The sequence below is a fragment of the Cucurbita moschata genome, unplaced genomic scaffold (genome assembly GCF_002738365.1).
Source record: "Cucurbita moschata cultivar Rifu unplaced genomic scaffold, Cmos_1.0 Cmo_Scf00043, whole genome shotgun sequence".
Classification (NCBI taxonomy): Eukaryota; Viridiplantae; Streptophyta; class Magnoliopsida; order Cucurbitales; family Cucurbitaceae; genus Cucurbita; species Cucurbita moschata.
In genome coordinates this window covers 362,597-378,506 of record NW_019268559.1, presented here as the reverse complement: position 1 = coordinate 378,506, position 15,910 = coordinate 362,597, and the positions used below count along the sequence as shown (strand labels likewise).

Here is a 15,910-nt window from a genome sequence, read left to right as displayed (position 1 = left end):
GGGGGGGGGGGGGGGGGGGGGGGGGGCGTGGGGTAACAGATGTTTACCTGGATGGTTTCCTTCCTACTTGCATACTTTCTTCAATTGCCCCATTCCTCAGTTTTGTTCTACGATCACAAAAACAAGAGAGAAGAAAAGAAGCTTTTTTAATGATTAGGGGACAAGCTCATATTTTTGTTGGCACTGAGCATTTTGGGCATGAAGGTAAAGAGGTCCTAGGTACTTCTAGAGCATGAGTTGATTTCAAGTTTCCTATAAGAGGTAAGGTACTAGCTTTCTGGTTTTCTTATGGCTCTTATTTGTGTAACAGTGTTATTCCTTTTAACAACTACAGCTCAAATTCCCTCCTATCCAATTGGAGATTTTTTTTGTAACTAATACGGCGGAGCTTGTAAATATAGAAAAAAAAAACAATATATATATTTTAGATTATTACTTGGTTTAAGAATCGTCTAATACATGTTTGATCCCTCCCTCACTTTACCCTAGCAACTACTTATATAAATGTGAATCTAGGTTGTGTTTTAATGTCATTACTATCATAGTGGGTTAATCTTTTAATCTTTCATTTATGTTTGGGTTGCTTTTGAGTGTGGTATTTTCTTCTGTTTAATTGTAATGGAATGTAAGACCTATAATTGCCTGTAATATGAGGATCCATCATTATGTTAAAAAAAGTATCTGACCTGAAGGATTATTTTCTGTTTCACTAAGACTCAATTTCAGTTGATAGATCACGTCACATGTGAATATGGCACACTGTATTTATGTATAAAGCCAACAAACAATTTTATCCTCGAGGATATCTAAATGATAAGTTTTGACGATTGAACTTGAAGCATTTTTCATTTTAAAGAAAACCTTACACTTTTCTTCAGACGTTAAAAGCATATAATTTGTGGTTTTTCCTGAAGAGAATGATGAGAATGGCTGCCTTGTTTAATATTTCTTGAAGGTGGGTCCTGGTGAGGTGGATGATGAGCTAGAGGAGGAAGTAGGATCAGAGTGTGCGAAGTATGGGACAGTAACACGGGTTCTAATATTTGAGATTACAGAACCCAATTTTCCAGTGGACGAGGCTGTTCGTATTTTTGTGCAGTTTGAAAGATCAGAAGAAACGACGAAGGCTTTGGTTGATCTTGATGGTCGGTACTTTGGTGGAAGGGTAGTTCGAGCTACATTTTATGATGAGGAAAGGTTCGGTAAGAATGAATTAGCTCCAATGCCCGGTGAAGTCCCTGGATTTACATGAAACCCAAGAATTGAAGAACGCGAGACATTCTCATTCTGCAGTGATGAAGCTATGATCAATTTGGATTGGATTGTGCATTAACTTTCCTGTTGTCAAGAGATTTGCCCACGATGTCGTTGACTGAATGAAGCCCAGGAATGGAATTGTTGAACTGATCTTATTAGCTAGTGCAGATTGTTCTAGTCAAATAGCTACAAAGAAGCATATTTACCTGCTCCTGTTAATTGAATACAAGATTCTAATTTCTATGGCATTTGGTCAAAAATTGGGTCTCTTTGCAGGCATTATGAGAATCTCTTGTTTATCTTGGGACTTGACTGAAGGAAGTATTATGCACATGGTAAAGAGAAAAACCATCCAAGATAAACCTTTGGCGAGTTCCATTTTTGTTGATTTTCAGATCGTTAAGTAAAATTTTGTAGTGTTCAAGCGTCTGTGTCTTAATAAAAGCCTGGCAAGTTTATCTTGTTTGCTTTCTCTTCGCTTCGTTGGTTGTCTTGAACAATAGTTTCCACTAAGACTCGTTTGATTTGACTGATACAGAGAGACTAACAACTCTATTTGCATGTACAGCACGTTGTGATGAAGATGGGCGTTCTGTTGGGCTGCAGGTGGATTATGATTGGGCTTTTACAGTAATTTTAGGTAAAGAAATCCATGAGTCATGACTCGTGTGCATGGTTATAAATGAATATTTGATTTCTTTTTTTAAGAAAAGAATTCCATCTTTGTAAACTCATTTCGAACTTCGCATTATAATAATATGTGATAAAGGTATAATGAAATAGTCATTTCTACAATTCTAGACATATGCAATGTTTTTTCAACACTATAGAGTGCACGATTTTGGGTGCAATTTAGACTTAAGCGAGACAGTTTATGTCTTGTTACCTCTAGGCTTCACCATTTTGGGGCTTTGAAATTGAAAATAAGACATCCTAAGTCATTGATCTCAAAAGGAAAGATAAGAAAAAGAAAGAATAAAGGGAAGTATAATAGATGCTAAAATGGATTGGAGTAGTCAAATCTGAATTAAATGGGGGAACTGGAAGGGTTATTTGAAAAACCCTATGGATTATAGAGTCTGAGGAAGATGATATCTTTAAACCCTAAGAAAATCTGAAAAACAGCAGCAATTCCAGAAAAAGGATCCCCAAATGAATTGCAAGCCCTAATCCCACTCTGAGATTCTCTCTCTACCACACTTTTCTATGGGGTTTTGAAACTTTGCACTTTAATGCCTTCTTTTCCTTTGGGGCTGGGGCTGGGGCTGGGGCTGTGGCTGGTGCAGGTAGTGCCATTGTAGGGACAATCGCCCTTGAAAATGGTGTCCATGGAATACAACCAAATTACACCTTTGAAAACCCCCCATTTCCTTTTCCAACGCTTTAAACCTCAATATCTATGCATATTTTTAAAGTTCGAGGAGAAAATGAACCTAAATTTGGGACTAAAATTTTAATTCAACCCTTTGTTTTTTGTTTCTAATTTACATTGAACAAATCAATAAGCAAACCCAGATACTACCAAAATCAGGAAGAAGAAAAGCCCGAGAGAGAGAGAGAGAGAGATAGAGGAATCAATGGCTTTAAATTAAGTCTGCACCAAAAAGATATGGAAAAGATTTTGTTTAGTTAATTTAAAAATAAATTATATTATTATTTTTTATTTTTGGAGAAACAAACAAACAAAAAAAAAAAAACAGCACAGACAAAGACTGGCAGCAGTCTCGAAATTACAGTTCACAGTACCTTTGGCACTCATCCTTTTACCGCCCCTCCCTCTTTTCTTTAACTACATCAGTAAAAAAAATAAAAACGATACCAAAATGAGAGGAGGCAAAAACCACTCCATCAGACAATGGTAAAGAAATGAGTTTGAAAAAGCAAGAAACTATGAAGGGAAAGTAATATGAAAAATTAAAGTGTGATTAGACCTTCCAAAATCCCATTTTTGTTTGGTTACAGAGAAAAAAATGGAAAGGAAAAGCCAAAACAGGTAAGATCCTGGTGTGGGCTGCTGCTCTGTTTCAAAGATGATGATTATATTATAGGATTGGTGAGATGGACTGATTTTACATCCACCCTACCCCTTCTGTCATCAAATATAGTGTGTAGTTATGACTTGTGAAATGAAAGAGGGAGCTCTGCTTAGCTCACCTTCACCTACCTGTCTGTGTGCATCTGAAGCTGAAGCTCAACTCCTTTCTGCTTCTCTTCTTCTCCATTTATGAGTTTTCTGTCAAATACTGTTGGGTTTGTTAACCCTTTAACTCACCATTACTTGTTCTTTGACTTGCTTTGCTTCACTGCCCTTTTCCTCTCCAACAAGTTTCTTACTGTCTCATCTGTTCAAGAGCTTTTGTTGGGTTAAGAATTTGTGCCCTTTAGCTTTAATCTATTGTATTGTCTTCTCATTTAGTCTATCTGCTGCTACAGTATTAAACTTCAATCTAACAAACATGTTTTACACTTTGTATGTGTAAGTAGTGTGTGCACTATGTAGTGTTCATATTTTTACTTGGGCTTCAGATTTTTTATACACGAACCTTTTGTCAGATTTCTTATTTGGATAGTCCTCTACTGAATCCTACAAAATGAAGCAGATGTAGCTATATAGATAAATGATCCTTAAGCAGAAGATGTAGCTATCATATTAGCATATAATAGAGTTCATGAAATGAACGACTTTAAGACATGGGTGTCTAAGTTTGAAACAAAAGGGTCCATCCAACTACTTAAACATTTGTTTTTCCAACAAAAAAAGGAAGAAAAAGCAAAAAGTCCTGCAGTCAACCAAAGGCATTATATGTCTAAGTTGAAATTACAATCCCACTAGAGTCATGTCCTTAGCCATCACACAAAAGACCAGTTTATGAACATGAAAGCCAGACAGTGATTGGAATCATCATCATTTAGAACCTTCCAGGCAACGCCTTGCTCGTAAGAAATAGGACGACCCATACTCGATACGCAAATGCCAGACGGCAGATTTGTGAATCCCTGCAATGGAAAAAAAATGTATGTAAGATATTCCTAATCTGTAGGACAGAAGAGACCATGCCATGATTAAAATCAAACCATGCTTACCTGCTGCATTATTTTGGGGAATTCAGAACAGAGGATCTTCCGACCCGCTTCGTCGAGAATTTTGTCGAGCATTATATCTTGCAGGCCAACAAGAGTGGTTTCAAGCATGTCCAGACCGGCCTGGTTGGCAAAGGTGAACACAGCAGATGCCTGCAATGAAAATTTCCCAAACATGTTGTTAGCTTTCCAGAGCAGTTCCGTGGCTGTTATGTAGTCGAGTTTTTAGGGTAGAAACATCGATTACGTTGGCTTTGACGGAGCAACACATGATTGCATCTGAGTGGTGCCAGAGCTGCTTCAACATGGCCTCCCCAGACTGGGAATCGGCTTGAAGGAGCTCAGCTCCAACATGGATCCTGAAACACAAAACTGTTGTAAGTAGACCTATTTGGGGCAGGGGAGGAGTTCTTCATATACATAGATCAGATTTGATACTATAAACCATACATATGAAGAATAATAAGCCTAGTTTTTATGAGGAACATAAAAGTCGAAGACTCGAGTGGATAATGGATACATGCCTGTAGCTTCGGCAAATCCATCGAGCCAAAGTAAGAGCTTCAGGAGAACCAGGAAGGGGTTTTAGTCCAATATTGGAACTCAACTGTGATGGGGCAATGGCCATAGCAACCCTCTGAACAGACCCCACAATGCTACGAACGTACTGTCGAGCCATAGCAGCCACATTTTCCTGCAAGTGATTCTCAAAAGTGAACTGGAAGGCAATAGTCAAGACCGACCGGAGGTTGTAGGTGCTCAAATCAGCTTCACCACCAGAGCGTGCACCGTTGGCACCGACTTCAAGAGTAGAAGCCAAATCCAATGTTCGATTAGCAGTGGGCTCATCCTGCAATATGGGGGAAACAAAGCCAAGGAAAGCAAATTAACTTATGCTTTTAAAAAGGGATGTGTGCAATAAATACAGAAACAGACCGTTTTTGGATCCAGGGGTATGACACGAAAACCAGAAGGAAGTAACGGCACATCATCGGCAAAAGATTCATCAATAGGCGCAAACACAAGCTGAGCACAAGCTCCAACTGCATTCTCATCAACTCCATTACAGAGCTGCCATGAAGAAGTTGAGAAAACACATCACGAGAGAAAAACATCGCATTAGATAAGATCCAACTTACACATTGTAATAAACTAACCTGCAATAAGTACATATCTCGTCCAGCCAAAGCAACATCTTCAGGGGAGAATGCAAGGCCCTCCAGCCGAACCACCTCCAGAAACTGTACAAAGACGACACTAATATTTATAGTCAAAGGATCACCTGCAAGAATTTCTCTGATAGGTAGGAATCTTTACCTCTTCGTGCTCCACAGTGTGAGCAAGAGGCAAAATAACCTGGCTGCTAGGGAAACCACCGGGCCTTGCGCATGGAACAGCATATGGACTGGCTTTTAAACTCGCAGCGGAGTAGGCATCAACTCCATAATCAGCCCATTCAGATCGATGCTCCCTCAAGAATCGAATAAGCAAAGCAGGGGGAACATTCTGTAGTCGAGTAGACAAATTCAGATTGAAACCAAGTACTTCCGAGTAGACGCATAAAGTCAACCAAATACACACCTGAAGCAACATTGATGCTTTTGCACACATCACTCCACCAAAAGAGGGATACATAGACGTTTTATACTGTGACCCAGGTAACTTGTTTGCTGATGAGTTTATGACAATTGTCACATCCTCCAAACCATCACTGCTCATAGCTGACCAACCATCATCCGCAAACCCATTAACAGCATCGTTGAAACCCCTAAAGACCATTTTACGATTAGAACTAAATCACTAAGGACTATTTTCTCCATAGTAAATAAACCAGTTACGTTCATGCAAACACAACCTGCAGAGTTTCTGACCAAACGTTCGTAATACAGCTGGTTGACGTCCCCCACTATATTGGATCTCTCCATTAGTCTCTTGTGCAATTTGTCTAATGTGACGCAATGCCTGTAAGATGAATTTGTCCCACACAGTAAGAACAGATATGATTTGCTTGTCAAGAGAATGAAACCTCATGGGACAATTCTTACAGCGATCGTCATTTTCTGAGCAAGGATCTTGGATGACTCGTAAAGCGGTCTAAGAACTTCAGGGACACTCCAAACCTACAGAAGATGAACAGAAGGAAAATGAAAAAAGTGAACAATAAAAAAAAACATGCTGATTGAATACTTTAGTTGAAAGCTCACATCCAAATCAATGTGGTCAACAATGTGAATAATAGATCCCCCACCCTCGCATGCTCGTATTAGATAACCACTAGGAAGCATTTCAGCTCTCACAAAAGTAGATGGCGGAGGCCCTGCTGGACCACCACTTGAAGTGGTTAATGACCTTTCACAGACCTGCAAATTAATCCAAAACAAAAGTTGCGATCAGGGCTCACCATATCCAAATGAAAAACAAGTGTTTCACAGTTATGTTGAATAAATCTACCACTAGACTGCCATCTTCTAAACTTGTTGTGTATCTCATGGTCCAGAAGTCACGTGCAGCTGCTAATGTTGTTGGAGCGTAAGTCTAACGAGGAAAAAAGATGGAATTAGAAATGGTAGAATGAAAAACTAACCATGAAAGTGAGAGAAAGAAAAGTATTAGGTAACCTGCATGTATATGAGCTCTATTGTTCCCCCATTTCCAGTAGGGATTACACTTAAAACATTAAGACAGCGACAGTCACGATACCATGAAAGGCGATCTTTAAGAATTTCGGCAACCTGCATCGATCAAATTTCAGGTTCATTAGGCTCACATAACAAAGTTGCCACAATCAAACCATCATCTTCAAACAGCAAGTACCTTCATTGGCTCTAGACTAACAAGACCACAGGCTCGCGCTGCTACCCCACTGCAGTTGCGGGAAACAGCAACGATTCCAATAGAATCCGGACCAGGCTGTGCAAATTAGACATTTATTCATTAAGAACCTTGAGTAAACCTTGAACCCCAATCATTCAAAGAGCACTTACCTTCATCCCAATCATCTGGACCCAGTCGACAGCAGTTCCTGTAGCCTTGGAAAGGAACTCTGCCAGGGTCTCCTCAGCTATTGCAAGAAGACTACGGCACCCAATTCATAAAAGCACTTTAAATATTAGAATGCTGAAGAAAAAAGTAGTGGGATATGCAGCAAGATGATAAACATACTGACCCAGCTGGGTTGTTTGCATCCCTATTAGAATGCTGAGGATTTGGGTTTTGCTGTTGTTGGGGCTGACCGCTCATGACTACAGACTCACAGCTATTGTCTGTAGTCGTCCCAGATGTCTGTTCATCAGAAAAGAAGAGCTAAGATTAAGAAATAGCAATCATAATAGCACATTAGTTAAAGACAAAGATGAAGGTCATAGTTCTAAAAGGGATTACACTATGCAGTTGCTGGCGCATAAATCCATTCTCATACACTAAATGGGACACCTGCTTCTGTAAACGGTCATTCTCCTCCATCAACAACTTGTTCATCGCAGACAACTTTCGGTTCACGCTCTGGAGGCGAGAAGATTCCTTCCTCTGCTTCTCCCGGCATCTAACAGAGAATAATGGAAAAAAGGAACTGTGAAATTGTTTTGGCACTGGTGCAGTAAGAAGTTTAATTAGATTATCATCTTAGAAAACTAACCAGAAGGTTATATAGTTTTAGTTCAAATCCAAACAATTAAAGACAGTAGTCAAGCACTTGAATGAACTTTAACCCCAAAGCACAGAAGTTCTATGGACAAAAGTGGTTATTTTCAATCAAAAGCATCACTTCCTTACAAACCCATCTCCCATAGCTATTCAACTCCTTGCCCAGATGTACCACAAGCTCATACCCCAAACCAAAACTAATGACAGTATTTCGGATAGCAAAAACAAACAAACAAAAACACTTAGTACATGTTTTCTGAAAGAGAGATTCTCGTTCTGAAAAGAAAAGAGAAGAGAAGCAACAAATAGAATAATACCTGCGGTTTTGAAACCAAACTTTGATCTGTTTGGGCTCAATATTAGAAAGGATTGGGCACTCTCTAATGAGCTGCTGCCTTCTAAGAGAACTGGGCTTTGGACATTCTGCATAGACTCTCTCTAATGCCTCAACCTGTTCAGGCGTATACCGTACGTATTTGCTTGTATCCATCTGTTGGTTTGATGAGTCTTTGTGCATTACAAGCGCCATGAACCTTTTGAAACGAACTGGAACAAAGAAAGATTCAAAACCCACCAAAAAGAAAGCCTCAAGGACTGAAATTTTATGACTGAGAAAAAAGGGAAGTTAGCAGCAAAATGGGATTTGAGGGTCGTCTTGGTCTTCTTCTTGAGCGGTGTTGGTGTTGGTGTTGGTGTTGTTAGTGTTTTTACCGGGCAGGCTCTCTCCTCCAAGAGAGCCTCCTCTCTCCTTCATCAGTTAGTGCTCTGCTTCTTCCTCAAAGCACACAGGTTGAAGAAGAGCATGAACAGAGTCCTCTGCTCTTTATCACACAAAAACACCAATTTCGAGGAAAAAAGAAAATCCAAAACCAAAACCCACAGAAAGAAAAGCAAAAGACGTGGACAGAGAAAGTATTATAAACACAAGAAAACAAATATCCAATGGCAATCCAAAAGCCAGGTGGCTAATTCCTCTTCCCAACTTTCTCTCCCTCTCTCTCTCTCTCTCTCTGGGTTTTTCTGCAACAAATAAAAATTGAAAATCCCACTGAGTGATGTGAAAATTCAAAAAGAAAAGAAAAGAAAAAGAAGGATTAATTGAGAGTAGGCAGTGTCAGAGAGAGGCTGAGAGGGGCATTTGTTTTATTTAAAGCCTGTCCCATAAACTCAGAAGGCCAGAGAGGAAGAACGGTTCTTTTGAATAATGGGTTCTGTTCTTCATCTTCATTTCTCAATCTCTAAGAACAAAAAGAAAAAAAAACCATGTTCTTACTTACTTATTGTTATGTATCTGAAAGAGAAGGAGTTTTATTAGGTGAATATGAAGTAGCGGAGAGGCAAAGTGGCCAAAATTATTACCTTTGGCCTTTGGACTTTTGCCAACTTTATCTTTGGCATTATTCACTATCATTTCTGTTTCTGTGCTATTTTCTTAACTGGCTAATCTTTTACATTCAACAATACCTAAAGATTTGGTCTTTTAGATCCATGTTGGTGTTTCTAACTTTAGCATTTTAGGTATACCTCCTCCATTTTTTGTCATACAATTTGTTCCCAATCACTTCGCCTTCTTATAGCTGTTTTAGTAAATTTAGTTTCTTTGGGTTTGCAATTACTCGTGTGCATGCACTTTGAGACGGTTGTATCTCCCAGAAGCTAAAGCTGAATCAGTTGCAACGTTCACGATCTTAGATCAATCCAGTCCAACTAATTCCACTTTCTATTCTCTACAAACTTGTCAAACCAACAACCAATTAAACATCTTTAACTAGCTAAGAGTAGTAGGCACGATATCCAAATATATGCGTATGTATGCTCAAAGTCAATCAAAGAAAGTGGTAATAAAGGAAGCAACTTTACAAATAGCTATGAACACAAGCAGTAAAAAAATGATTTATCTTCTAAATAGAGGAAGAAAGAGGTCCCAATTTCATTAGTGGAATGGTCATGGAACACTATCAATAGTCCTCTTTAACCAAAGAACTTGTTTAAGCATGAAAAATGGTTTTAAGATTTGGAAGAATGGATAGGAATCTATTGAAAAAAAGTAAGGGCTATGGGCTATATAGTGTCTTCAAAGCAATTTGGTTTAGGGTTTAGGATTAAATTGATTACTACTTTCAAAATTTACAACACTTCAGTGCTATCATTTCTTGGGCAGCACTAGCACTACTTTTTATTGTAGAAACTCTACCCCTACAATATATATATAGGGAGAGAGAGAAGTTGTTTTAAAAAATGGTGTATTTAACTAGTTGAGTTATGTTTAGGTCGACAACCATTCGTATCTGCTTCACTTCTCCTACCCGACTAAACCTTAGTTCCTTCCTTTACTCTTATGGCTGATATTATGACAAAAGGCCAAAATTCTGGTGCTAAGCTTTTAGATGTTTGCAGCCGAAGCTCTGTTTTTTGTTCCAAAAAAAAAGAGAAAGAGCATAGCTTTAGGAAAGTTTTAGTCTTATCAAGAGAATCTATCAGAGTGAAGAGAGAATCCAAGTTAAAATCTTTGCTCACTGACCAAAAATAAAGGCTAAGATTTCACACAAAGAAGACAGTGTCCAGAAGAGCCAATTAGAGGCATAACCCTTTTGTTAATTATTGCTTTTATCTTCAATATCCAACCACTCCCCGCATTAAATATTTGTGATATTAAATATTTGCTAAGTTTATAATGCATCATATTGTTAAAAAGTGTGTTGAAGCTAATGGGTAATGATTGATAGTGTTGTTATGAGAGTTTGGGGCATGCAATAATGTTTTACAATTCCCTTGTGGGACACTTTTTCTTTATTCTAAACTTTGTTTTTAATTTAATCACAATCATATGGTTAATTAACAGCATAAAGCAGCTGGATAGCCATTGCCCCAACTGTTCATACAAGTCATTTATATGCTGAAACCAAATAGCTTTCCAGAGGGAACTCATGCTTGAATCTTCATTTAGAGGTCAAAATTTCAAAAGATGAGTTTCTTAGAATCTGGGTTGATTTAGTTTTATGTGTTTGAGCTTACTTTCATACCCTTTTGCTCAAAAGAACAAAAGTAATTGACTTAGAGGTTGACATTTTAGTACAAAGGGCTTTGATATCTGTAAAGCATCCAAGGTTTTGATGTGTTGAAGATAAGTTAAGAGTAGTGGGGTTATGATGGGAATTGAGGGAGAGATGAGTCAATGGCTATGCAGACTCTCTCTTGCTGTTTTCTTGTCTCCTTGCCTACATATCATTCATCATCAAACCCCTCCTTTCTCTGTTTCTCTCCATTTTAACTTTAATAACTTTTACTTTTGTTTTGGAAGAGATGAGGCCAAACCCACTAAAAAAGAAACTAAAAGTTGAAGAGAAGGGTTGTTTTCGTGTCTCCTTTCGCTACTTACTCGTGTTTTTTTCAGACGAATAACTTGACTCAAGAGTGAATTTTCACTAAAAAGAAAGCTTTAGGATGCAAAATTTAAACTTTGGGGTCGACACATTCTGTCATGCACCAAAAGGAGTAGGGTCCTTGATTCATAAATATGTGTGTGTGTGTGTATATATATATTGAAGATGAAAACCCCACCTTCTTTATCCTAAAATTTGTGCCTTTGCTTGCATTTTACACCTTGCTTTCTCTGTCATGTATGCATGATAAGTGATGGAGCGGAAGAATCCCAACTTTAGGGGAATACTCATGTGAAGCAAAATGCCAAAAACTGTTGTATTTTTGCTATTCATTATGGCTTTGCTATCACATAATACATCCCAATTATGATTTGGAGTAATCATGAAGTTTGAGACTTTTGCATTTAAATATACGTTTTTTTAACAGTTCTGGTTTTAAAATCTTCTGAAAAAGGGTTTAGTGGGTGGGCACTAGTGCATGAAATTGCATTTGCCTCCATCCTTAAACCTCTCATGCATTATAATAACAACCTTTGAGGATTCATAACAACACTTTTAACATTGTTATTATACATAACATGAGATGAGAAGAGAAGGTTGAAGAAGATATTATTAGAAAGGTAATGGAGATTTGAAAAGAAAGTGTTTGATATACAAGGAATGCAAGGAATGGGGGTTTGATAGGGACTCCACACAGTCTGCATAGGACACCACCTAACACTCTTGGAACAAAAGTGGCTCAGATTTCAATAGCAAACCCTCTGTAATATGGGTTTGCTTTGTACACGTGAACCAACCCACATTACATTTCATTTCTATTTTTAATTCTTCACAAACCTGTATGAATGAAAAGATTCTCACCTTTTTCTCCCTTTTGAGAGACCCTATCCTCCTGCAAACACTTAAAGAAACGACAAAACAAGGTTCAACAACGGGTTAACATATTACTATTTTTACTTCTGCCTTTTCCTTTGCTACTTCAATGCAGGAACAAGCAAATATGAGTAAGTTCACTTAATGAATGTTGACTAGAAAAGGGTAAAATCCAACCATTCAGGATGGAGCCATTGATGGAAATGAAGAATGGGAACTGAAAGTTCTAAGCTTTACTAAAGAAGCATAGCTGAAGTGAGCAACTTGAATTGAATAATATAAACAAAAGACGTTCAGGTTAGTTTCCTGCAGTGTGTACTATAAACAAAAGATACCAATTCACCTTCTCGTTATTTACAAGTTCAAAACTTCCCCAAGACTGATATGGAGATGCTGTATAAGACCAAAACCTACCAATGTACAATATGTTCTTGGGGATCATAACAGCTAAAATGGCAAAGGAAAAGTGTTTACGATGAATTATGTTCTTGGGGATCATTACAACCAAAAGCTACCACTTCACTTATTCTTGAGATGGGGAGAAACATAAATAGAACAATCAGCTTACTCACTTCAGTATTTACGACGAATTATCCTGCATACTTTTGCCTGCTGCATTTTGGATCCTCCCTAAGTAACAGCTACTGAAACCTATATGCTACAAGGCTGCTAGTATAGACTAAGGATGAAGTATTACTAACACAACTGAAGCTGGTATTGGGACTTCAATTTCCTTACAATTGCTGGCATGCGCTGTTCATCATTCACCAACAATGCCTCAGGCATCAGTTCTCTGAAGAAGCTAGATCACTTCTATCAGAATTAAGATTTATATTGGGATGTGATTTATCACCTGACGCCACTTCATTTTGTTGATTCTCATTTTTATTTGATTTGAGAAACCGTCCACCACAACCCCTAGCTCTCCTCAATGCATGCAAATGTCGAGATTCATGCAAGTATGGCTGCACAATATACAGAAGCTAAGCAGTCAAAAACTAAAGAATGAAGCAACATGAAAGGTTGCAAACCGAAAACAAAAGCAATTTGATAGGTTATGCTACCATTAAAGGAAGTGGAGGACTACCACCACTAAATATTAGTGCTTGCATACCTTCCTAGACTTCAGAGCTTTATTTTCTGATTCAGCCTTTGCACGGGACTGTCTACGTCGCAAAATGCCATGATACTGCTTAGCATTCACAAAAACAGGCTCCTCAACTGCATCTGTTGGCAAAGGAACACCAGCTTGCTGAATTCCCATCAACTGCAGATGAACCTATATGAGCAATAAACAAGGAATCAAGTAACGACTAGAAAATGTAAAAATTATATAAAAAAAGTCATAAATCATATTGAAAAACAGCCTGATAAATTAAGATTCATTCATGTTGATGTCCGCATTCATAAATGCTGTTCATTCTTTAGGTTCAAGAAAGCCATTCCCCTGTATCAATTCTCACCAACAAACTCGTCAACTTGATATCTCTATGGAAAATGTTGGTCAAATCATCAAAATTATTGAAGGAGGACAAATTACTTACCATAGGTTGCCCACCATAGGGCTGTGGAGGACACGGTTGAGCATCATAAGGAGAAAAGATGCTTCTATAATAAGGATCTGGATATGGATAAGCAGGGGGTGCCTTCAGCAGAGAAGTCCCACAAATCCAAATTAGTCAAATAAGCTTTAAAAAAGTAGTTGCCAACGAAAAAGTAAAACTAAAAACGAGATTCTCCTAGTACCAAAGCATGTCCTGCTCCAACTTGTAGAGGTGTTAAATACTGATTTGAGGCTGTGATGCTGGGTTGATTTAGTCCATTAATGACTGATGAAGAATGATTCTGAGATTCAGAGTACTTTTGCAGCTTATCAGCCTCACCATTATCTGAACAACCAGTTTCCAAAGCAATATTTATCTAGGCCCAGTTGGAGTTAAAAGACAATATTGTAATATCACAAAGCAATCAGTCGAGCTCAGTAAACTCTATTGAGCCGCAGAAGTGACCATCAAATGTAACCTATAATATCAGGTTCATATAAAAAAAAAACATTAAAAAATGGATGGAGACGATATTCGCGTAGAAAAGTGGAGCTCACATAAGGAGCCCATGGTATGTCCCAAAAGAACGCTTTAGAGACTATAGTCTGAACAAAACAGATGCTATAAGGAAAGTAATTAATGCAAGCAAACATAGCAAGTTTTCTACTTGGAATACAAAATACCAACCAACAAAGTCCTGGCTTTCAATTGCAAATGCAACTTCTGATAGAGCTAAGCTAAGTGTGGGGGAAGTAGCATTGTTCTCTCTCTATTTCAGCGAATGATTTAACGTATCCTACACTGAAATGTAACTAGAATATAAAAATAAGCACCATAACACAGGAATACAAGTCTGATCAAGTTACCAGAATAATCGTGGACAGAAGAAGTCATCGGGTTGTAGTGAACACCACGTGAAACCTGATATCAAGGCCAACAAATTTGTCAGCTTAATGAAATTGGGAGGGTTTGCATGGATACGGAATTGATGCAAGGGATAATGCAAAGCATAAAAGCAATATGTAATCAATCCGACACGAGATCAACCAAATGATTGGTAAATATGGATTATTAACTTCAGTCCTCTAGTGGTCGACAAGGTAAGTGTACAGCAATCAGATGAGATTGACGTGCATAACATGTACTTTTGGCCCCCATTTTGGCAGACAATTCAGAGTCGTCTCAGTACTCCAATAGCTTCTGCTTTCTGGGTAATTACCCAACAAACCAGGATACATATATGATCGTTAAACAGAAAAACGGGACTTCAGCCCCAACTATCATAATCTAATAACTGGCTTCAAGCAATTCACTCGACATAAAAGAAACAGATTATCATCCAATTTATAGAGAGAAAAAACAATCGGGCAGGCTAACCAAGAAAGAACAACCCATGAAACCAACAAAATCTGAATTCGAAAAGAGAAATTGAAAAGGAAGAAACCCAAAATCCATGAGTAGGGTTTCGAAATGCGAAGCACACCTGGAAAGCGGGAATTCTGTCTGCTGAAGCTGATGACTGTGAGTTTTGTAGCCGTTTTTTCGTCTTCTGTGTTTCTTCTTGATTTCTTAGGTTGAGGAAAGGGGACAGCCGAAGCTTAGAATACAATTTCTAGAGCCCTGCCGCGTGTCTGAGCAGCCATGACTATGAGAATGGGGCGGGCAGTTCGGGCAGAGGGAATGCGGTGACCGAGATGATGAGCTGGCCAATTTAGACCATGGGTATCTTAGCTGGTAGATACCCATTGTCGGAGATAGGTCCCTGCCGGCTGCCACTCAAATTCCCCAAAAAAAAGCTCGAAGATTTAATATGAATTGTTCTTGGAATCTTCTGGTCTTAGTTTTTTTCCTTTGCAACTTTGACTCTGTCAGATCTTTGATCTTATTTTGAATTAGTGTTTGTTTGTTTGTTTGTAAATTTAAACTTTGAACATTTAAATGTCAAACCTGTATTAAATATGAATGGTCTTTCTTTCATTCAATTCTGACTGTGAAATTCTCAATAATTATATTTTAAAAAATTAAAGACCAAATTGATAAATAGAGATTATTTTATTTAAAAAAAAAACGAAAGTTTAATATATTTCATTTTAAAATTTAAGGTTTTTTTTTTTTTTTTTTGAAGGTTAG

The 15,910-nt window shown here is 38.1% G+C and overlaps 3 protein-coding genes across 6 annotated transcripts in view; 1 reads left to right on the top strand and 2 right to left on the bottom strand.

The window, feature by feature from the left end:
* The window catches only part of LOC111433765 (DNA-damage-repair/toleration protein DRT111, chloroplastic-like), a 5,040-nt gene extending 3,310 nt beyond the window's left edge, over window positions 1-1,730 (top strand). The window contains exon 2 of the mRNA XM_023070962.1: window positions 956-1,730. Within this exon, the coding sequence (XP_022926730.1) occupies window positions 956-1,252 (297 nt within the window). The 3' untranslated portion in view covers window positions 1,253-1,730. The remainder of the gene's footprint in view (window positions 1-955) is intronic.
* A 2,146-nt stretch (window positions 1,731-3,876) lies between these two features.
* LOC111433761 (homeobox-leucine zipper protein ATHB-14) lies at window positions 3,877-9,248 on the bottom strand. Of its 2 annotated transcripts, XR_002708853.1 has the most exons (19): window positions 8,298-9,248; window positions 7,720-7,879; window positions 7,505-7,620; window positions 7,323-7,413; window positions 7,153-7,248; window positions 6,957-7,070; window positions 6,790-6,873; window positions 6,543-6,698; window positions 6,384-6,458; window positions 6,194-6,300; window positions 5,920-6,106; window positions 5,656-5,844; window positions 5,496-5,579; window positions 5,275-5,409; window positions 4,863-5,188; window positions 4,586-4,697; window positions 4,342-4,491; window positions 4,026-4,254; window positions 3,877-3,980 (listed from the first exon to the last, which is right to left on the bottom strand). XR_002708853.1 is itself a non-coding variant. In XM_023070955.1 (18 exons), exons 1-18 carry the CDS (start codon window positions 8,507-8,509, stop codon window positions 4,108-4,110), a joined length of 2,541 nt encoding a protein of 846 aa, XP_022926723.1. In that variant the 5' UTR covers window positions 8,510-9,248; the 3' UTR covers window positions 3,877-4,107. The 2 variants fall into 2 exon arrangements, 1 of the variants encoding a protein (XP_022926723.1); XM_023070955.1 differs by having other exon boundaries at window positions 3,877-4,254.
* Window positions 9,249-12,528: 3,280 nt separating this feature from the next.
* Window positions 12,529-15,621, bottom strand: LOC111433767 (nuclear transcription factor Y subunit A-7-like). 3 transcript variants are annotated; one of them, XM_023070965.1, is made up of 8 exons: window positions 15,264-15,621; window positions 14,915-14,987; window positions 14,647-14,701; window positions 13,983-14,125; window positions 13,781-13,882; window positions 13,351-13,515; window positions 13,090-13,201; window positions 12,529-12,989 (listed from the first exon to the last, which is right to left on the bottom strand). In XM_023070965.1, exons 2-8 carry the CDS (start codon window positions 14,936-14,938, stop codon window positions 12,916-12,918), a joined length of 675 nt encoding a protein of 224 aa, XP_022926733.1. In that variant the 5' UTR covers window positions 14,939-14,987; window positions 15,264-15,621; the 3' UTR covers window positions 12,529-12,915. The 3 variants fall into 3 exon arrangements, with proteins under 3 accessions (XP_022926733.1, XP_022926734.1, XP_022926735.1); XM_023070966.1 differs by having other exon boundaries at window positions 12,529-13,201; window positions 15,264-15,620; XM_023070967.1 differs by lacking the exon at window positions 14,915-14,987 and having other exon boundaries at window positions 15,264-15,616.
* Window positions 15,622-15,910: the final 289 nt, after the last annotated feature.